Raw genomic sequence first — 20,173 nt, forward strand, 5'->3', positions numbered from 1 at the left:
TCGTGTGAGTAACTTGAGTGGCGCTTGACTTGCGGATATGCAGCAGTCTCTTCAAGGTGGGGTCCGTGATTGCCTTGTATGCCAGACAGAGCTCACCTCTGAGGAGTCTGTATGAAACTGAGTAGAGGGATAGGGCTTTTAGCCTATCTGTATATGGTAGATGTTTGAGGCCTTGGATTCTCCTGGTGAGGAAGCTGTGGTCTCTCCAGCTGCTGCATGTGCTTTGCAAGGTATATGCCTAAAGAGGGCAGTATACTCAATAATGGGCCTTATAAGGGAAGAATATTGGGATGTTATGACCTCTTGTACCTGGATAAGATACCCTTACTTATGAGTTGGGCCATGTAGAAAGCTTTCCGTACAACAGAAACAACATGGTGGTCAAACTTCAGGTTGCTATCAACCTGGGTGCCCAAATCCCTCACAACTGATTGCATGCTTAGGATGTTATTTATGTGATAATTTGTGGGGATGTCACTCTCCCCAAAGGGGATGATGATACATTTTTTGGTATTCAGCTTGAGGCCATGTTTCTGGCACCAGTCATTTGTCTGAGCGAGACCCTCTTGGAGGATGTCCACATCTCTAGGGGGAATTGATGACAGCACCCAGCTTGCAGTTATCTGCAGACTTGGTCAGCCATAGCCCACTGGTTTTGGCTTGCACCTCAGAAAAGTATATCCCAAATAACAGAGGCCCCAAGACCGAACCCTGGGGTATGCCGCTTGTTGCAGGTCTGCATGAGGTGGTTTCACCTATTTTGACTAGGTGGGTTCCATCAGTGAGCCAGTTTGCTACCCATCTGTTAACATACAGATTGATGCCTAGTTGAGAGAGTTTATCTATTATGCCCAAGTGGGGAATAGTGTCAAAGGTTTTGGCCAGGTCAAGGTAAGGTGTGCACTGTCTTCCCCTCGTCCATGGCTTTAGTGACTGTCTCAAAGAAGTCGACCAAATTTAACAGGCATGACCTCCACTTGACAAAACCAAATTGTGTGGGATCAAGTGTCTGGAGGTTGCCAATGTCCCTTCTTAATGAGGTCCATCATTATCTGCTCCATGGCCTTGTAGATCAGGCTAGTTAGGCTGATGGGTCTGTAATTTCCGGGATTAGTGGACACTCCACCTTTGTGCAAAGGGATGACAGTGGCTGTCCTCCACTCAGCTGGGGCAAAACTGGTACTCAGGCTTTGGTTGAATAAGGCGCCTAATCGTGCTGCAAGTTCCTGCCTGAGTTCACATAGGAGGCAGCCTGGGATGTTATTGGGTCCCATGGAGGGTGTATTTTTTGCCTTTGAGAGAGCAGTGATGACCTATTCCATAGATATAAGGGGAAGGGGGCAGGTACTGGAGATGTCCCGATTTACTGACAGGGGAGTGAAGTTTTCACTAAATCGGTCAGCCAGCAAGTTTGCCATATCTGTGGCATTTGTATATGTGGTGTCCTTTGCCACCAGTTTTGAACAGATCTGGGTGCTTCCTTTGAGGTTACGGACATATGTGAAGTAGGCCTTATGATTGTCTCTTGTAGATATGACCAATTTCGACTCAAAGTTTGCTTTGGACGATTTCACTACTGCTCTTATTTGCTTGTTCAGGCTAAGGAGACATTGCTTCCAATTGGGCACCTGCTCCTTCTTGGTCTTGGACAGATATGTTTTCCTTTTGTTGTAGAGTTTATTTATTGCAGCTGTCCACCAGACAGGCTTACTCTTCCTTGGTGGATGATTTAGTCCTGTCGGTATTCCTGATTCCATACATCTATATTAATGCTTTTATAGTGCTTTGGTGTAGCTTTGGATATTGGTGCCACTTCCTGCAGAGGGGGAGGGGGCTGTGAAGCTGTTTATACCATCCTTCAGGAGGCTGTAATCAGCTTTGGAGAAGTTTTTATGTCTGACCCTAACTAGAGGAGGGTTGAGAGAGATGGTGACTTCGAAAGTGACTGTTTTATGGCTGGAGCTTACCAAGTGATACTATGGGGATGCTGCAGTGGTTACTCATGTTGGTTAATACTAAGTCCAAGATGATATCACCTATTGTGGGGGTATTGACTAGCCATTCCAAGGCATTTGCATTGACACAATCGAGGAATCTCAGGGCATTTGTGTTCTGGCATGAGTAGTTCTATCTAGTTCTATGAGTAGTTCCAATCTATGTTTGGGTAGTTAAAGTCACCAAGTATCAGGGTAAAGGGTTGAATTTTGATGGATTCTAATTGGTCCAAATAATCAGCTTAGGCATCTTCAGTCAGATATGGGGGCTGGTAGCTTACTATGATTTGAATATCAGTCTTGTCAATGGTAACTGCATCTGGAGTGCCTCCTGTGCGTCGTACTGTTTGACCAGCCTGGAGGTGTGTATGTCTTTAATGTATATTGAAACTCCACCTCCTTTGGCTTTACTGCCCACAGTTTGGGGTCTAAATGTATGATAGGATGAGTAACCAGGTAAGACTGGGGTACTCTCCGCATTTTTGAACCATGCTTTTGTGACTGTACAGATGTCAGCATCTTCCAGGGTTAAGAATGCTTGCAATGAGTGAAGTTTCATGTTTAGACTCCTAGCGTTCAGCAGCAAGATCTTTAATTTTGTGTTTTGTTGAAATTTTTATGTTGGTAGTTTTAACCTCTTCATTCTTCCTAAAAAAAGGCACTATGGGGGAGGCAAGAGCCTTTGCATGAAGCCTGAAGCCCAGATGAGACAGATACAGGCCATATCTGGGAAAGCATCGTGGTCTGTTGATCATATCTTCCCAGGATGTCAAGTACTGGATCCCCCTGGAATAACACCAAAAACTATGGAAATTGTTAGTCAATCATTTTCTGTTTGTATTGAGGCATCATTCTAGGTGACAGCAGAATGCTGCCAAAGGCTACGGACATACCTACCTGGGACACACAGTCAGCGAGCTCAATCATGTCTCTTCATATAGTCCAGGGAGGTACGACTCAAGTCCTTCATGCCAATATGGATTATGAGAGAGTCCTAACAGTACCTGTTTTTGAGAGACTTGAATGCGTATGTGATATGGTGGATTTTGGCACCTGACAGACAACTAAACCGTGACTTTCTCCTTATCCAGCCTGGTGAGAGGCACATCTCTGTATCTTACAGTGGAGTCTTTTATGACTAATGTGTTGGATTTATGGTGAAGCCTTAGTGTCTGTCAGACACAGGTGTGTGGACTATGTGTGGTATGTGATGTGGAAGGCTGTGGAGATCGCATGTGTTTTTGCCTCGGAGATCTCCTTTGTTTAGGTATGTTTATGTTGAGGACCTCCACATATGTGGGTGTTTGTTGTGTAGGTGTGGGTAGTGGTTGAGGTGTAGTGATTGTGTTGCCAACCTTTTCGGTGCCAGATATACTGGCTTGAGAGGTAGAGCACATGGACTCTAGCTTCATAATGTAATTGCATCTCTCACAAATTGTGTTCCTAGATGGTAGTAGTAGATGGTTGTTCGTGTACATGAGGCAGTTGTTACACTGTCTCAGGATGCCCATATCAACCAGACTGGCAGGAGTAACTGTAGGAAATAGACCATCCATATTTTCAGAATCTGAGGGAGAAAGGCCAGGGAGAGCTAATGGGTCGGCCTAAAGCCCAAGTGCTTAAACCAAAACTAAGAGGCTTAGAATAACACTTAATAATTTAGACAGGATATAAACTAGCAGTAGTAATTGCAACAGAAAAAAATGCAGTTGAACACTTTAGAGAACAAGCAGCAAGTAACAGGGAAAAGTAAGATGAAGTAACGAGTATTAGGAAGAAATACAAATACAGAAAAATATAAGCAGCTGAATAAAGTGTTTACTTAAAAAAAAAAAAGTGGAAAGGGAGAGAGGAGGAATAGAAGATAATTCAGGTTAAGGGACTAAGGAGTTTGGCCTTCCCAAATGATCTCTGCATTAGGTAGAATGAGCTGAGATGGGACTGGGATGAATGTCCCAGATCAGATTTTCAGTAGGGGAGGGCGATTGCAAAAGAACACAACAGCAGTTGGGTGAGGGGTGTGGGAGAAAAAAATTTCAGCGTAGATCTGGAAACAAAATTCGACCACAGGTCAGCAAATATATAAATGCAGGCACAGATAAGACAGATAAGTAAATAATTAAGTCAAACAAAAATAGTGCAGAACGCTAACAGTTAAAGTGCAAAAAATATACTTATCAGCTCTATATTTCCTGATTGCTTGAGAAGAACTCTGTCAGGTACAGTGGAGTTTCTAGCAATGATATGATGATGTGTGTGGTACCTGAAGGTTAGTAAAGATGGGAGTGACATAAAGTAATGAGGGTAGTAGGTAAGTAGTGGCAAGTGCAGCTTTAGCTGAGTTGGTGAGAAAGTTTTTGGCTCCATAAATTATTCCTTGTTTTTGGTGATTTTTTTTTAAAACAGTCTTGTACATTTAGGTTGAGTTTAAGATCATCATCCACCATCATTTCTAATAATTTGTTATGAGAAGTGACTTCGGTGGTTGTAATATTATGAGAGAGGATTTAAAATTTTGTTTTTTTGATGAGAGAGGGATTTGAGAAAAATAGTAGTAATTTGGGGGAGGGGGGTTACCATGAGTTTTGAGTTAAGAAAACATGTTTGATTGTCTATTAAAGACTCCTGAGTACTTTTTTGGAGATGTACCAGGTTTTCTTATGTGCATATGACTGTGAGTCATCTGCATACTGTATTAGGGAGGCCTATTGTGTGGATGTTTGAAGGGAGTTGTTAAGAATGCTAAAGAGGAGGTGACCAAGGATAGAGCCTTGTGGTACCCCAGTGGTGACTGGGAGGTACAGAGAGAGTGGAGTGCCATTTTCCTGACTGATGCCTATTGGACAAGTAGCTTTTGAACCATAGAAGGGTGGGCTGAGAGATATGTCGTGAAGACATTTGAAATTAAAGTTTGCTGTGACCTGCTGTGCTGAAGACTTTAGACAAGTCTAGAAATAAGGAGGAGACTAGTTTGCTGCTGTTAGCAGCTTTACTGACAGTAATATAAAGGTTAGAAGTGCAGGGTTAGTACTATGGAAGGGATGGAAATCATGCTATGCAGGGGATAGTACTTCTTTCTGCAGAGGTAGTTTAGCAATTGTTTTTGTATACATTTTTCAAGTATTTTGGAGAGGGGGGATAAGATTGCAGTGGGTCTAAAGTTAATAATGTCTGTTGAATTTCCTCCTTTGTGCAGAGGGATAATGTGCGACTTTTTTCCAGAGAGGGAGAACATGGGATTCCTGAACTGACCTGTTCATAAGGATTGAGACAGGCTAGATAATGCTATCAGCTGCTATTTTAAGGTACTCGTAAGGTCATCAGCTGAACTAGAGCATGGTTTGAGCTTATTTAAGAGTAGTTTTATATAGGATGTGGGGATAAATTTGAAGGTGAAAATGGATTTGGTGATATGTAGCTGTTGGTCAGGATCGGGATTGGATGTTGGGGAATCCTTGTTTAGGAATGCTATATTATCTGTGAAATTAGTTTAATTCTACTGCTGTTTTGAGTGGTGAGTTGTTGGTAGAAGGGTTAGAGTTAATTTTTAGTTGGGATGTAAGACTTGTCAATGGCTGTTCAGAATTTGTTTAGGGTTGTGTTTAATATTATTTTGAAAGTTATTATAGTATATTTTTGTCTTTATTTGCCTTTTAGTCTGATTGTGAAGCATTCTGAAGTTTTCAAGATGTCTTTCTATTCACATGTTGCAGTATTCTGTTGAGTTTTCTCCTCTTGCTACCCGAATGTCTGGCCAGTATACAAAAGTTTGCAGTCACTGTATGGTGTGTGGGGTATCTGACATAGCTATCAGAGAGTGGGCCATAAAAGTGATGTCTGCGCGCACCAGACTTCAGAACTTCTCTGCCGCCAGTCAAATGTCAGGTGTTCCTGCCTTCCCGGCCATCGGATTCTCGAATCATTCAGATAAGTACCCCATTGGGGAACCTTTTTTCAGTAATTGTGTGTTAATGCCTGTTTGTCATCCTCAAAGGGCAAGTGTAAGTGCGGCCATCAGATTCCATACAAAGATGCCCACGAACTCTATTGTGTTCAGGCAAATCACACGACTACAAGGCTTGCCCTATCTGCCAGGCCTTTTTACCCAAGACCTTACATAGCAGAGTTCATGCACTTAACCTGTATCTAGAGAACCAATATCTAAAACAGCTAGCGTTAGGTGTGGACTGACCTTCCAACTTGCCTGCCATACCGCTGAGAAAAAAGGCCAAGACAGCAAGGCCTGTTACTGTCGCTGCGCCTCCATCATCTGATGCTCCTCCTGTGGCTGACATTGGCCTGGACGAATGTTCAGGCCCCGCTGCCTTGGGTATAGTGGGTACCGTACCGGAAGCCACCGAACCCTGTGCAAAAGGCATGTCCACGGAGGCTCTGCAGAAGTTGGTTACTGATGCCAAGGGGGATCCAAGGCTCTCTGCAGACCAGCTGGATCCCTCTACTCCTTCACAGACATCTGGGCCTAGGCCTTCCCCTGTACAGATGCCCACTAAGCCTTCACTTAAAAATGAAGGAGAAGAGAAAGCATACTTCTCCTGTTAGGGAAAATCAACCAGATTGGCAGGCTTTTTCACAAAGCCTCTTTAATGCATTCACGGCCTTGTGGCCTACTACTCCAGGGACTTCCACTATCCCTCCTCCAGTACTGAGCACTAGGCCTCAGGCTTCAGACCCCTCACAGGTGAAAGAGTAGGAGTGCTCTGATACTTCTTCAGAAGAATAATTCTCTTACACCTCCCAATTCCCTTTCCCACTTGGATATGCCTCTACAGAGGAAGAATTTGCAGAAGCTGATTTCCCTGCAGAAAATCTCACCTTTGGGGAAACCATAGCTAAGATGAGAGACCACTTCAAGTGGGACTCGCTCAGAAATGACTGAGGGGCAAAAATGGTACTGTGAGCTGATCCAGATGGATTCCCCAGCCCCCATGGCTATTCCATCTATACTTCCAGCCTTTCTTGATACTTTCTCTGCAGCATCCTTGAATCCAGATTCCCAGCCTCCAGCCGACCTTTTAGGTTTTACAAGGTCTTGGAGACATGTAAATTCCTGGTAAAATGCCCAGCTGCAGACCACGCCACCATCTCAGTCACCACTGACAAGGCTTCTAAATTACTGCCTTCGACCACCCTCCTCCTTGCTGACAAGGACAGCAAGGCCATGGAGCATTTGGGTAAAAAAGTGTACACTTCTGCAACTGGCTTTCAGAGCAATCAGCTATCAGACGCACCTGTCTAAATGTGCTTTAACCCTGTTGGAGAAAATTTCCAAACAACTTTTGGATATCTCTGACTCTCCAGCCAAAGCTGAACTGTCCTCCCTTGTTTCCCTGACCTCTCAGGTGACCAGACACACTATTAGGTGCAGCTGTGATGCAGCTGAGGCCTCAGCTAGGTTGGCAGCATCAGCTTCTGCCCCAAGAAGGTATTCATGGCTACGCCTCCAGCCTTTACCAGATAACTTTAGGGCTAAACTAGTAGATGCTCCTTTAGACAATTCAGCTCTATTTGGATCCAAGGTTGCAGACTTGTTTAAGTCCTTGCAACAAAAAATATAAGGAGATGCAAGACTTAAAGCATCTGTTTGTATCTCCAGTTCTCACATTTCAAAGGAATTACCCATCCAAGACCCAGTTTATTAGGAAACATTCAGGTCCCACTTCCTTTTCCAGACCAAGAAAAGCTCCCAGGAAACAATCCACTCCTGCCAGGGCTACTCCATCTACCAGCCATAGGATGCCCTTTCATGACAGGGCATGTAGTGTGTGACTACCTACCAAGCTTGACTCCGCCTCCACTCCCTCTGTCCTTACGTCTCTCTTACTGTCTCCAAACGTGGAGACTCATCGCTTCAGACAAGTGGGTAGTTTCAGTAATAGAACACGGTTACTTCATGACCTTGATCATTCCCCCAAAGAGAGAAGGTATTCCCCAGCGCCCAAAAGAACAGCTCCACCTCTTACTACCACTTGTGGTCAACTTTATGGCCCAAGGCACCATCCAGCCTGTCCCACAGGCTGCTATGGGAAAAGGCTTTTACTCCAGGATCTTTCTAGTACCAAGGAAAGATGGACCCTGGAGGCCAATTCTAGATCTTTTGTATCTGAAACTCTTCCTGCACATACCCACATTCAGAATGCTTACACTGCCAACTCTCTTCCCTCTAATCCTTCCTCAAGAGTTCATGGCCACCTTGGACATCAAAGATGCCTACCTCCACATCCTCATAAGGCCCAGCTTCAGGTGTTTCCTATGGTTTTCAGTGGCCTTCTCTCACTATCAATTCTCGGCCTTGCCCTTTAGTCTGTCCACAGCACCCAGAGTCTTCACCACATGTCTGGCACCAGTGATTCCCTCCTGTAGGACTCAAGGTATCCATATTTTCCCTTACCTGGACGACCTACTCATCAAGGCAAGACTGCAAACAGTCCCTCCTGTTCCAGTTGTAGAAAACCATTTCCCTCCTGCAGTACCTAGAGTTTCAGGTAAATTACCCAAAATCCCATCTTGACCCTACCCAGGCCATACTGTTCTTGGGGTGCAGAATTTGGACAGACATCATGAAAGACTTCATTCCACCCGAAAAGGTGGAAAGCCTGACACAGTACCTACTTTTGGTACTTCAAAGCAAGGAAATAACTGCAAGACAGTACCTCAGGCTCCTGGGCTACATGGCTTCTATTATACCTATGGTGCCTTTAGCAAGACTTCACATGAGGAAACTGCAGTGGTACCTCACATCTCTTTGGACACAGCACTCCCACCCCCTGGAATACAGGTGTAACTCTTGCCCTGTCTCAAACAAGAGCTCCACTGGTGACTAACCCAGGTGAAGCTCAACCTGGGCCTTCCACTCCAACCACCACCACCAGCACAGCTCATGTACACAGACGCCTCAGACCTTGGTTGGGGAGCTACACTGCGGCTCTTAAAGTCCAGGGAGTTTGGCCAGAACCACACAGGAAGGAGCACATCAGTGTGAGGGAAATGAGAGCAGTACTACTGGCCTTGAAGGCTTTTCACCCCAGGCTCCAGCAGGGATCCCCAAAGCTTTTTACAAACAATACAACAGTGCTGTGGTATCTCAACAAGCAGGAGGAACCAGATCTTTCTTACTTTGCAGACTAGCTCTCCTTGTTTGGCAACTGGCCACTAGTCAGGGACTTGCTCTTTAGGCACTATACATCCCTTCCCAACAGAATTTTCAGGCAGATTCCCTCACCAGGTCCATGACAATGTCCCATGAATGGATGCTACACAGGGTTGTCTTCTTGGACCTTGTCCACCGATGGGGTATACCGTAGATAGACCTGTTTGTCTCCTCCATGAACAGGCAACTTTCCTCCTCCTGCACCAGACTACCAGAACCTCTGGCAATGGCAGCAGATGCCTTTTCAATCTCCTGGAAGGAGATGTTTCTGTATGCATTCCCCCCTTCCCGCTTCTTCAGAAAGTCCTGCTGAAGATATAACAGGACAATCCGAAAATCTTGCTGGTGACTCCCTGTTGGCCAAGACAACATTCGTTCCCCCTCCTCCTGCCATTAGCCAAGGGCAATCACCACAGGTTACCCCTCAGAGTGGACCTTCTCACACAGGACAAAGGAACCTTAATCCACTCACAGTGGCAGTCTCTTCACCTCACTTTGTGGGTGATAGGATTTTAATTTCCTTCGGCCACCTTTACAGCGAGGACATGCTCACTGTCCTGCAGGAGATCAGGAAACCTGATACCAGGAGATCCTGCATATCCAAGTGGAAAAGATTCTCCATATGGTGCCTTAGAAAACAGTTGGACCCATTGCAAAGCAAGGTCCCCCTAGTGTTGTCCTACCTGTGTGAACTTTTACAGACAAGATTAGCATTCTCCTCCATTAAGGCCCATTGTCTGCCATTTCTGCCTGCCTACCCCTGGACCCACCCTTAGCTTCCAGGTTGCCTGCAAAATTGTTCCTTAAGGGGGTACTTCATATCAGCCACCAAAGAAACCCATTCCTCCTCCATGGAACCTGAACTATGTTTTGGAGAAGCTTACACTACATCCCTTTGAGCCAGCATCCAAAGCTTCCCTAAAAGACTGCAAATGGAAGACTGCTCTGTTGGTGGCCTTAACCTCAGCTAGAAGAGTCTGAGTTACAAGCCCTCATGGCTACCCCACCTTTTCTCATCTTCCACAGAGATAGGGTAATCCTAAGAACCTACCCATCCTTTATGCCCAAGGTGGTTAATGACCTTTCCTTAAACCAAGCCATCCACCTACCCACTTTCTTTCCCAATCCATAAGGAGACAGTGAGAGAATACTACATTCCCTTGATGTGCGCACACAGCTCAGGTTCTACCTGCACAAAACCAAGAACATCAGACAGGCTGACCAATTGTTTGTCTATTTCTACCCCAGGGCCCTGAGGAAAGCAGTAACTAAGCAAACCATTTCAGCCTGGATCTCCGGGGCTATTACCTTTTGTTACACATACCATGGTAAACACTTACAAGACATGGTTAAAGCTCATTCCACTAGGGCAATGGCCTCATCTGGAGCCTTCTTCAAAGGCCTGGAAACCTCCACTATCCTTGAAGCTGCCACTTGGTCTTTTGTGCACACTTTCACAAAGCATTACAAAATAGACCAGATGTCCAGGGCTGTCCTCCATGGTTTCCTGGATAATTCTTCTAAAGTACCACCCCCTTCCTCACAGTGAGCTTTGGCACTGACCCAACTATACATAATACTGCAACATGTGAATAGAAGGACATAGAATAGTTGTGTATAATCTTACCATAACCATAGATGTCCTTCTCTTCCAGTTGCAGTGTTCCTTCTCTCCCACCTTCCCCTCCTATATCAGGCATTTCCCTTCTTGGATGGCACAGGGCTTGCACTACATTCTTTGGGACTGGTTCCGACTGGGGTGCTCAATTCTGAAGTCTGGTGTGCGCGGACATTACTTTTATGGCCCACACTCTTCTAGCCACGTCAGATGTCCCACGCACCATACAGTGACTGCAAACTTTTGTATACTGGCCAGACATAGAGAATACTGCAACCTTGGAAGTGAGGGATTTTTGTCTTTTTCACTCTGAAGAAGGAAGTGAGGTTAATCACATAGTGCTGTTGGGTCTTCACCCTTTGGCTTAGTTGGCGGTTTTGTTTACTTTTCTATGAGTGCCTTCCCCATTGATTCCTTTGTCTGCCTATGTCATCCTAGATCTCTCCAGCCCTTTCCCAAGCAACCTTTCCTTTTGAGGTTTTGAAGTCCGACATAGTGACTTGCTGTTCCTCTACTTTGCCTTCTAATCAGCTTGGATCTTAACCTGGATGGATTTTATAGCTTTAGTATCAGCCTATTATGTTCTCATTGTCATTTTATCTATAAACATTGACTCTCTTTGGTGGATTTGGAATGTCGTCCTTCATTTGGGTTTTACTTTCAACAGCCATTGACTGACTGCAAATCCTTTGGAATCTCTATTAGTATATTAATTCTTAGTAATGGAGGTGTCAAGTTTTTCACTTTTGGTGTTGTGCAAGAAGGTACTTCCAACAAGGGTGCAAACTGATTGGTTCATGAATCAAGAATACTTATGTAGTTGATCAGTAATGTCACAGTATCATCTCAGGTGAGCAGCAGCCTCTGGAAAGCTATAGCAGATTATGACTGGTGAAGAGAATAAAGCAACCTCCCTTTAAAAAAAAACTCCATTCTATGTTAGGGCCTCACTTTTGTCCTAGAGAAGTTGACACTTTTTCCATTTTGAAATACCAACCTCAGGAGAGTTATGGTACCTCCCCTGGAAGACTATGTTTTTTGTGTCAGTAACAGCAGTCTGAAAGATTTCAGAGCTACAGGATTTAACTTTGTACCCCCTCCTTAATTTTCATAGGTTCATAGGTAGGTACTAAGTTATTGACCCTAGGGCCTATATAAGCCTAGCCAAATGGTACCCTGGCTTTTGCCACCCAAGAAAATTATTTTCCTGTGCCCCTGTCAAGCAGAGCCACAGAAGTGATCCCCGGGGTGAATTTCCTATCTCCCATCCAATCATCAAGATTTTTCTTGAAAAGTGCTAATGAGCTTTGTTTGGTATAGATAGGTAGTTTGTTCCATAGTATGGGAAGTCTCTGAGACGGGAATCTATCCCTCCAGCATTTTCTGTTTATTGTGGTGACAAGGTTTAGGTCCCTAGAGTGTGTAGCTCAGAGGGATTGGGATTTCTTTATGTAGAGCATGTCCAACAGCTCTGGGTTTGACATAGCTTTGTATGTTAGGCAGAGATCGCCTCTGAGTAGGCGATATGCAACAGAGTATAGCTGGAGTTTTTTGAGACTGTCTGCGTAGGGCATCTGTTTGAGGCTGGTAATCCTCTTTGTGAGGTATTTCTGTGGCCTTTACAGTTGTAGATGTCTTGTGAGGTACATACCAAAAGAGGGGAGTTGTACTCTATAATGGGTCTAATGAGTGATGAGTAGAGGGGAACAATGACCTCTTTTTTTCCTGGATGAGAAACCTTTTGTGATGAGGTGTGCCACGTAAAAGGATTTCCTGACTACTGTGGCAATGTGATTATCAAAGGAGAGACTACTGTCCACCTGTGTCCCAAGGTCTCTTATCACACTTTCGGTTTTAAGTAGACTACCGCCTTTGTGGTAGTTCATGGGTACAGAGTTTTTACCAAAAGGGATGACAATGCACTTTTTGGCATTGAGCTTGAAGCTATGGCTTTGACACCAGGCATCTGTCTCAGTGAGGCCCTTTTGTAGGATGTCCACATCGTTAGGAGATTTGATTATGGCTCCTAGTTTGCAGTCATCTGCGAAGTTTGTTAGCCAAAGACCTTCCGTTTTAGCCTGTACTTCAGAGAAGTAGATACCAAACAGGAGAGGACCTAGGACTGAACCCTGTGGTACTCCGCTTGTCACTGGTCTGAAGTTGGATTTAGAGTCTGCTACTTTCACAGTGTGGGTTCGGTCAGTGAGCCAGTTGGCAACCCATCTTGTGACATAGGGATTTATACGTAGTTTAGTGAGTCTGTCTATAATTCCAGAGTGGGGGGATGGTGTTGAAAGCCTTGGTGAGATCAGGATAGGCTGTGTGTACCACCTTACCCTCATCTACAGCTTTGGTGACCGCTTCAAAGAAGTCTATCAGGTTTAGGAGACATGATCTGCTTTTTACAAACCCGAACTGGGTAGGGTCCAGAGTTTGGAGATTACCAATGTCATTGTTTATAAGTTCTATGATTATATGCTCCATAGCCTTGCAGACCAGGCTCGTCAGGCTAATGGGGCGGTAGTTCCCGGGGGTCCATGGTGGCTTCCCCTTTGTGGAGTGGGATAATCATTGCTGTGCGCCATTCAGTGGGCACAAAGCCTGAGGTGAGGCTATGATTGAACATGGTACTTAGGTGGGGTGCCAGTTCGTTGTGTAGTTTATGTAGAACGCAGCCTGGGATGTTGTCAGGTCCCATGGATGCTGTGTTCTTGGCTTTGGAGAGTGTGTTTTTTACCTGTGCAGCTGTGATTACAGGTACTTTGCATTCTTCTGGTATAGAGATGGGCCCTTTAGGGGATGAGAGAGGGGTAAAGTTAGCACTTAACCTATCTGCCAGGATGTTGGCAATATCAGTTGTTTCTTTATATTTAGTGCCATTGTGCTGTAACTCAGAGACAGGGTTGATTTGAAGAAGCAGTTTGTTCTTCATAGCAGAATTGGCCTCCGAGTTTAATATCAGCCGGTCTGTTAACCTTCCAGTCTTCTTCCCCGAGTTGTGTAACAAGGTTGAACGTAAATTACATTGCTTTAGGTATTCACAGACAGCTGGGACTCTACATGAACAGAATAAAAGATCAAAAGAAGGATGAGCAACTTTTTCTTTCTGTTTTGCTGCAAACAGAGTGAGGCAAAAGATAGCCTAGCTCTATGGCACAGAAGGCTAGAGCCGTGACTGCAAGCTCAGGTGACCGTGGTTCTGTTAGTGGCCCCAGCTCCTGAGGGGCAAAGCAAGGGAGGAGGGTAAGAAGTAAAGGGAACTGGTCCCCTCATCTCCCCTAGGGGGCTGCATAGGATATGCACACTCAGGAGCACACTGGGTCATGTGATTCCCCTGGTGGAGACTTGGGAAACTGCCACTCTTGCTTCAGTGGGAGGAGCAGGGCTGCCTGAGAGGAAATGGCGCTTGAGAAAATAAAGGAACACTTCGCTGCAGTCTATTGTATGTCTAAATAACAGGCCTTTTTTGTTGTCTCTTGCCCCTGTAAATGGGGAACAAATGGACCTTGTGACTGAGAGGGTGGTCTGATGGTTGGTTGTCGGCAGGAATAAGAGGACAGGGAAGAACCAGAATGGGACAAAAGGCATGCAGTGTTACCTTGTCTATGTGGCTGTCTGTATAGCACACTCCTATATGTCTAGTAATAAGGCTTTACCAGATAAACTTACAGTTAATTTGACAAGATGTCTGTTTCTTTAGCTTTTTTTTAAGTTCTTCTGTGAATGATATTGGTGCTACTGAAACATAGGCTTTACTGGATGCTTTTGCAAGACATTATAAGCTGTATGTAAGTTTTAGGTCAAGCTCTTCCTTTGGAGAGACTGTGTTCAGAAGTGCTCTGTCATGATACCACCCAAAACAAGCAGCTGGGGACTCTGTCTTGTTCAAAAGTTGACATACTAGATCATATAAAATACAAACGTTTTGTAAATATTATAAGGTTAGAGCGTTATGATCCACATCTGTCCGCTTAAGCATACCTGCCCGTTGTACCAGTTATTGTGCACCTTTTATACCCTACCCTATCCATGGCCTTTCACAGTGGGTACTCCTGTCCTTAATATGTAGCCCTTTTTTATATAGATTCTTAGCCTTGGGCATACTTGATATGATGAGAAGAGAGAAGCATGGTGCATTGTAGGAATATGGGGAGGAGTTTGATCTTTGAGAATGGCCTGCTCATGGTGCAGTGTAGGAATTAGGGCAGGAGTTTGGTCTTTGGGAATGGCCTGCTCATGATGCAGTGTATGAATGAGGGTCGGAATTTGATCTTTGGGAATGGCCTGCTTATGGTGCAGTGTAGGAATGAGGGGAGGAGTTTGGTCTTTGTTAATGGCCTGCTCATGGTGCAGTGTAGGAATGAGGGGAGGAGTTTGGTCTTTGGGAAAGGCCTGCTTGTTACCAAAGTAATTGTGCCTGCTGTGAGCAGTCCTGCTTTTTGAAGTGCACTGACTGGTGAAGATCTAGCATTATGGTAGGTACATAACTTTCATTTACTTTTGGTGCAGGAGCGGCCTTAGGTCGACTGGTGACCTAGGCAAAAGAGCACCACGGCACCCCCTGCCGCACCACTTGGTGCCCCCATCCTGGTCTACCTACACCAAATAAACATTGAAAAAGTGCCCCTACTACAGCGGCGGTTTAGGCGGCCGTCTAGTTGGCCTATGCCTAAGGCCGGCTATGTGTTGGTGTATAAGCTTTTTTATTTTATATTTTAATTACAGTATGGATAAGTTATCTTTAGACCTTAGCCAGTGTAGTGCTGACTAGAAAAGGTTGCATTTGTTTCCTTAACAAGCTTTTTTGTTTTCTTTTCCTAGATATACATGCAGCAGCAAAGGAAATAGCAGAAATTAATAAGCTGAATATGAATAAAATAAGAGATACTCTGTTAGAGAAATGGCTGCTTCCAAGTACCCAGTCCAATATTAATGTAAGTAATTACCTGGAATAATGACTTCCTAGTAATGTATGAATGCCAGGACCTTGTATACTGCACCCTGACTCAAGTAATGACTAGAAAATCCCCAACGTGTAATAAATGTTGTTGAAATTTTAAAACATTTCATTATTTTCTGTATGTTTAAAAACTAACTTTATTTCTGCAGCAGTTTATATGGGAGTTAGCTCATACAAATGTCCTCATTTATATGAGGATATCATTATTATGCTAAATGTTCTACCATAGATAGTAAGAAGAGATGATATATTGGAGTCTGTGAAGTAAATTTCAGTACTTTGTACAAAAAAAAAAGATAATGTATAATACATCTATATTCCCCCTTGATTTTATACGGAGGCAAGTCTAATTTATTCAAGTTCCCATACCCCTAATAGTAACATATTCCATCTCCAAGGTTGCAAATCCTTTGGGAGAGTTAATTTCTGGTCTGAATTTGGAGGACGTTTGCATTGAAGAATAGTTGCATTTCCTGTGATGTCTCTAGGTTGGCACAATCTGATTTTACTTGCTTTTTTTTTTTTTTTTCTTAATCAGTGGTGTGTATATTCTCAAGTTGGCAAATACTAAATTTTAAACATTTGCTTAATCCAAGGTGCATATATTTACTTAATCTGAGGTGCATATATCCTCAGGGTGGCACAGTGTGGAATTTTCTCATTTGCTTAATCCGAGGTATGTATATCATGCATGTTGACACATTCTTGATTTTTCTTAGTTGCATAATCTGAGGTGCATACGTCCTCCAGCTGGCACAGTCTGGAATTTTTCTCATTTTCTTAATCTGAGGTGCATATATCCTCAGGCTGGCACAGTGAAATGTTCTCATTTCCTTTGTCAGGGGTGCACATCCCCTCTACCTTTACTTATGTTGTGCTACTCAATGTCAAGTTAGGAGGGTGTGCTTAGCCCCCGTGCTGCAATTGTTTTTGCTCGGCACATAGCTCAGCTGTCAGTCCTAATGTTTGTCATACAAAAGTTCCTGCTTTTGGTGTTTAAAATGCTGGAAATGTAAAATTATTTCTTTAATTAATGGACCTTAAGCCTAGGATATAATAGAAACTGTGCCCTCAAAATATGTAAGAAGTAGTTTCCTACTCTAGACTGTTCATAGTTCCAAGAAAGGGCAGTGGAGACCCATACTGGATCTCTCTGTTTTTACTGAACACTTTGGTAAAGGTGCCAACTTTCAAAATGCTCTCCTTACAGACTCTGCTGCCTTTCATACTTCCACAGTCATAGCTAGTCTTTTCTGGATTTAAAGGATACCTGTTTAAAAAATTCCCATTTGACCCTCCTGCAGGAGATTCCTCAGGTTCTGTGCTGGCTCATCTCACTTTCAGTTTACTGCTTTGCCTTTTGGGCTTTCCCAAAATGTCTAGCACCAGTGATAGCCTTCTGCCAAACTCAGGGAATCCTGATTTCCCTTAATTAGACAATCTGCTTAACCAGGCTGTATCACCACAGACCCTACTACAAAATCTCCAGTTTACCCTCAGCCTTCTTTTACAGTTGGGATTCAGCATCAATTACAAAAAGCCCTCCTTTCAACCATTCACAAAGTGCCTAGCATCAATAATAGCCTTTCACCAAATTCAGGGAATTTAGATTTTCTATTACTTAGATAATCTGCTGGTTCAAACTTTATTGCCACAGACCCTACTTCGAGCATCTCTTGTTCACTCTCAACCTCCTCTTGCGATTGGGGTTTACTTTGAAATTCAAAAAGTCCTCCCTTCAAACCACTCAGGACCTAGTGTTCCTTGGCTGTAGACTGGACACCAAGATGATGCAGGTCTACCTACCTACCTCTGGAGAAGGTGCAAAGCCTTACAGCTTACTTCCAGAACGTTTCCTCCCTTTTACAGATGCTCAGCCAGGGAACTTCTAAGAATCCTCGGTTTCATGGCAGAAACTATCCCAATGTTCCCTCTAGCCAGGTTGTATATGAAAAATATTCAGTGGTACCTGAAAACAGTATGGTCTCAACACACAGATCCTGTAGACACAGAGAGCCCTTTCATTCCTTGTCTCATAAAAGGAGTTTTTATGGCGAATAACCCAAATGAATCTCAACCCAGGGCTCCCCTTCTTCAGACCACAGAGTCCATCTCAGGAGATGTGCACAGTCACCTTGGAAGGTGCCTGGAGCACCTGGGCAAGTAACCCATAGAGTATAGGGCAGGTGCCAATCCAAGCTCAAAAAGCACTAGGAAGAGATGAAGGCTCTCATCCAAGCACTTCATTTTTTTCTCACACATCTGGAAACTAGGCTCTCTAAGTATTCACAGGCAACACCACTGTCTTGTGGTACATAAAGACCTGAAGCATCGTGCTGTGCCACTATCTGGGTACTAGATAATACCAGTTATGCAGACTAGCCCAGATTGCTTGTACCTGGCCACCAAGAGGAGCATGTCCCTAGTCACTGTATACATCATAGGACAACATTCTAGCAGACTCACTAAGCATGTCCATCAAGGATCCTCATGAGTGGGCCTTAGACTGTTTTTCCTGTACATTCTACACAAGTGGGGGAACACCTTAGGGAGATTTGCTTGCCTTAGAGAGCAACAACATACTTCCCCACTTTTGCACCAGGACTCCTTTCAGCTTGGAGAACAGATGGATTCTCCTTCTAGTGTTCAGTTAAGTTCCTTTATGCCTTGCCTTCGCTCCAGTTAATTCCAAGGATATAACTAAAGGTCCAAAATGGACAAAAAAAAAAAAAAACAAGGTGACTCTTTCCTGGCCAAGGCAACATTGGTTCTCCCGCCACTTTCGTCTAGTCAGGGCATTCACCACAAACTACCACGCAATGTGAATCTTTTCACACAGCAGAAGGTATCACTGCTTTATCTAAACCCATCATCCCTAAACCAAAGCCTAGGAATGACAGGATTCTGATCTTTTTCAGGCACCAGTTTTCAGAGGATGTACTTCAGGGCTGTTCAGGAGGCAAAGAGACCCATTACTCAAAAATCTTACATAGCCAAATGGAAGAGCTTTTTTCTCTGGTGTCATAATATTCAAGACCTCACACAATCAGATGTTCCTTCTATCCTAAATTATTTGTGTATACTCACAAGTACAGGTCTGGCATACTCTTCATCAAACCTGTCTGTTGGCCATCTCTGCCTGTCTTCCTCTCAAGTCCACCTGTTACGCCCATGCCTGAGGTCTAACAATTCCTAAAATAGCTACTGCATCTAAGACCCGCAAGGAAGCCAGTGTCCCATGCCGGGACCTTAACTTTGTTGGAAAAGCTCACAGTGCCACCATTTGACTCAGCTGCTTCAACAAATGTCAAATGTTGCACCTGGAAAATGTATATTGCTACTGGCTGTCACTTCTGCTAGGAGAGTCTGAGAGCAACATGCACTCATAGCTGTTCCACACTTCCTTATTTTTCACAAGGGCAGGGTGTCCCTGATGGTTAACCCCTCTATGCCCAAAGTGGTGAACGAGATGACCTTCAACCAGGCCATCAACCTGCCTACTTTCTGTTCTAACCGACAGAATGGGGAGTGTGTGGGGTGGGGGGGACTCCTGCACTAACTAGATGTACACAGACAGCTGAAATTTTACTTGGATTAGACTAAATCCATTCACAAGTCCGACCAACTGTTTTTCATTCATGGCCTCCAAACTGGGCCAGCTAGTATCTAACCAAACCATTGCTAGCTGGATCTCTAAGTCTATGTCCTTTTATTATTCACACCATGGCAAATTCTTGCCGTGCTTTTAAGCTCACTCTACCAGGACAATGACATACTTGCGGACCTTATACAAAGGGGTTCATGTTAGGACAGTCCTGGAAGTTGCCTCCTGATGCTCTGTACACGCTTTCACTAAACATTACAGAATTGATGCCTTTTCAAGATTCAGAGCAGCCTTCACCTGGTCAGTCCTCTGTGGTCTCTTGGACAGTTCTTCTCTCCATTAGCCATCCTCCTTTCTGTTCCCTTGAGCTCTGGAAATCACTCATCTGTTTGGTATACTGCAACAGTAATCTCAGTCAGGACATAATACAGTTGTGTAAGAAGTGCCATAATAGTTGATGTCCTACTGATCACTGTTGCAGTATTCCTTCCCACTTATTTGTTGGAAACCATCTTTTTCTCTGTTACTACCCTGTCTGCAGGATCCTAGAACTGAGGAGACTTTTCTCACTTCCTGCTTGGCCACTCAACACTGACCAGTCACACACACTAAAGGTTTTCATTCCGCTGGTTTGGAGGTAGTCTGAGGATCTACGGTCATATACCCACCTGTATACCCCTACCCTTGTGAGCAGAGGTCATACTTTAGAAGTACGATCAGGGAAGGTTAAGCTTTGGTACCCCAGCTGGAAGACGGCGGTGATAACCCATCTATTTGGAATACTGCAACACTGATCAGTAGTACATCAACTGTTTTGGTAAGTTCTTAC

The 20,173-nt window shown here is 44.2% G+C and overlaps 1 protein-coding gene across 1 annotated transcript in view; it reads left to right on the forward strand.

Moving 5' to 3' along the window:
• The window catches only part of KNTC1 (kinetochore associated 1), a 3,090,908-nt gene that overhangs the window by 2,257,389 nt on the left and 813,346 nt on the right, over positions 1 to 20,173 (forward strand). Inside the window, exon 51 of the mRNA XM_044068909.1 lies at positions 15,602 to 15,714. Within this exon, the coding sequence (XP_043924844.1) occupies positions 15,602 to 15,714 (113 nt within the window). The remainder of the gene's footprint in view (positions 1 to 15,601; positions 15,715 to 20,173) is intronic.

This window comes from Protopterus annectens, chromosome 4.part0, assembly GCF_019279795.1.
Source record: "Protopterus annectens isolate FY-2018-M chromosome 4.part0, PAN1.0, whole genome shotgun sequence".
Taxonomy (NCBI): Eukaryota; Metazoa; Chordata; order Ceratodontiformes; family Protopteridae; genus Protopterus; species Protopterus annectens.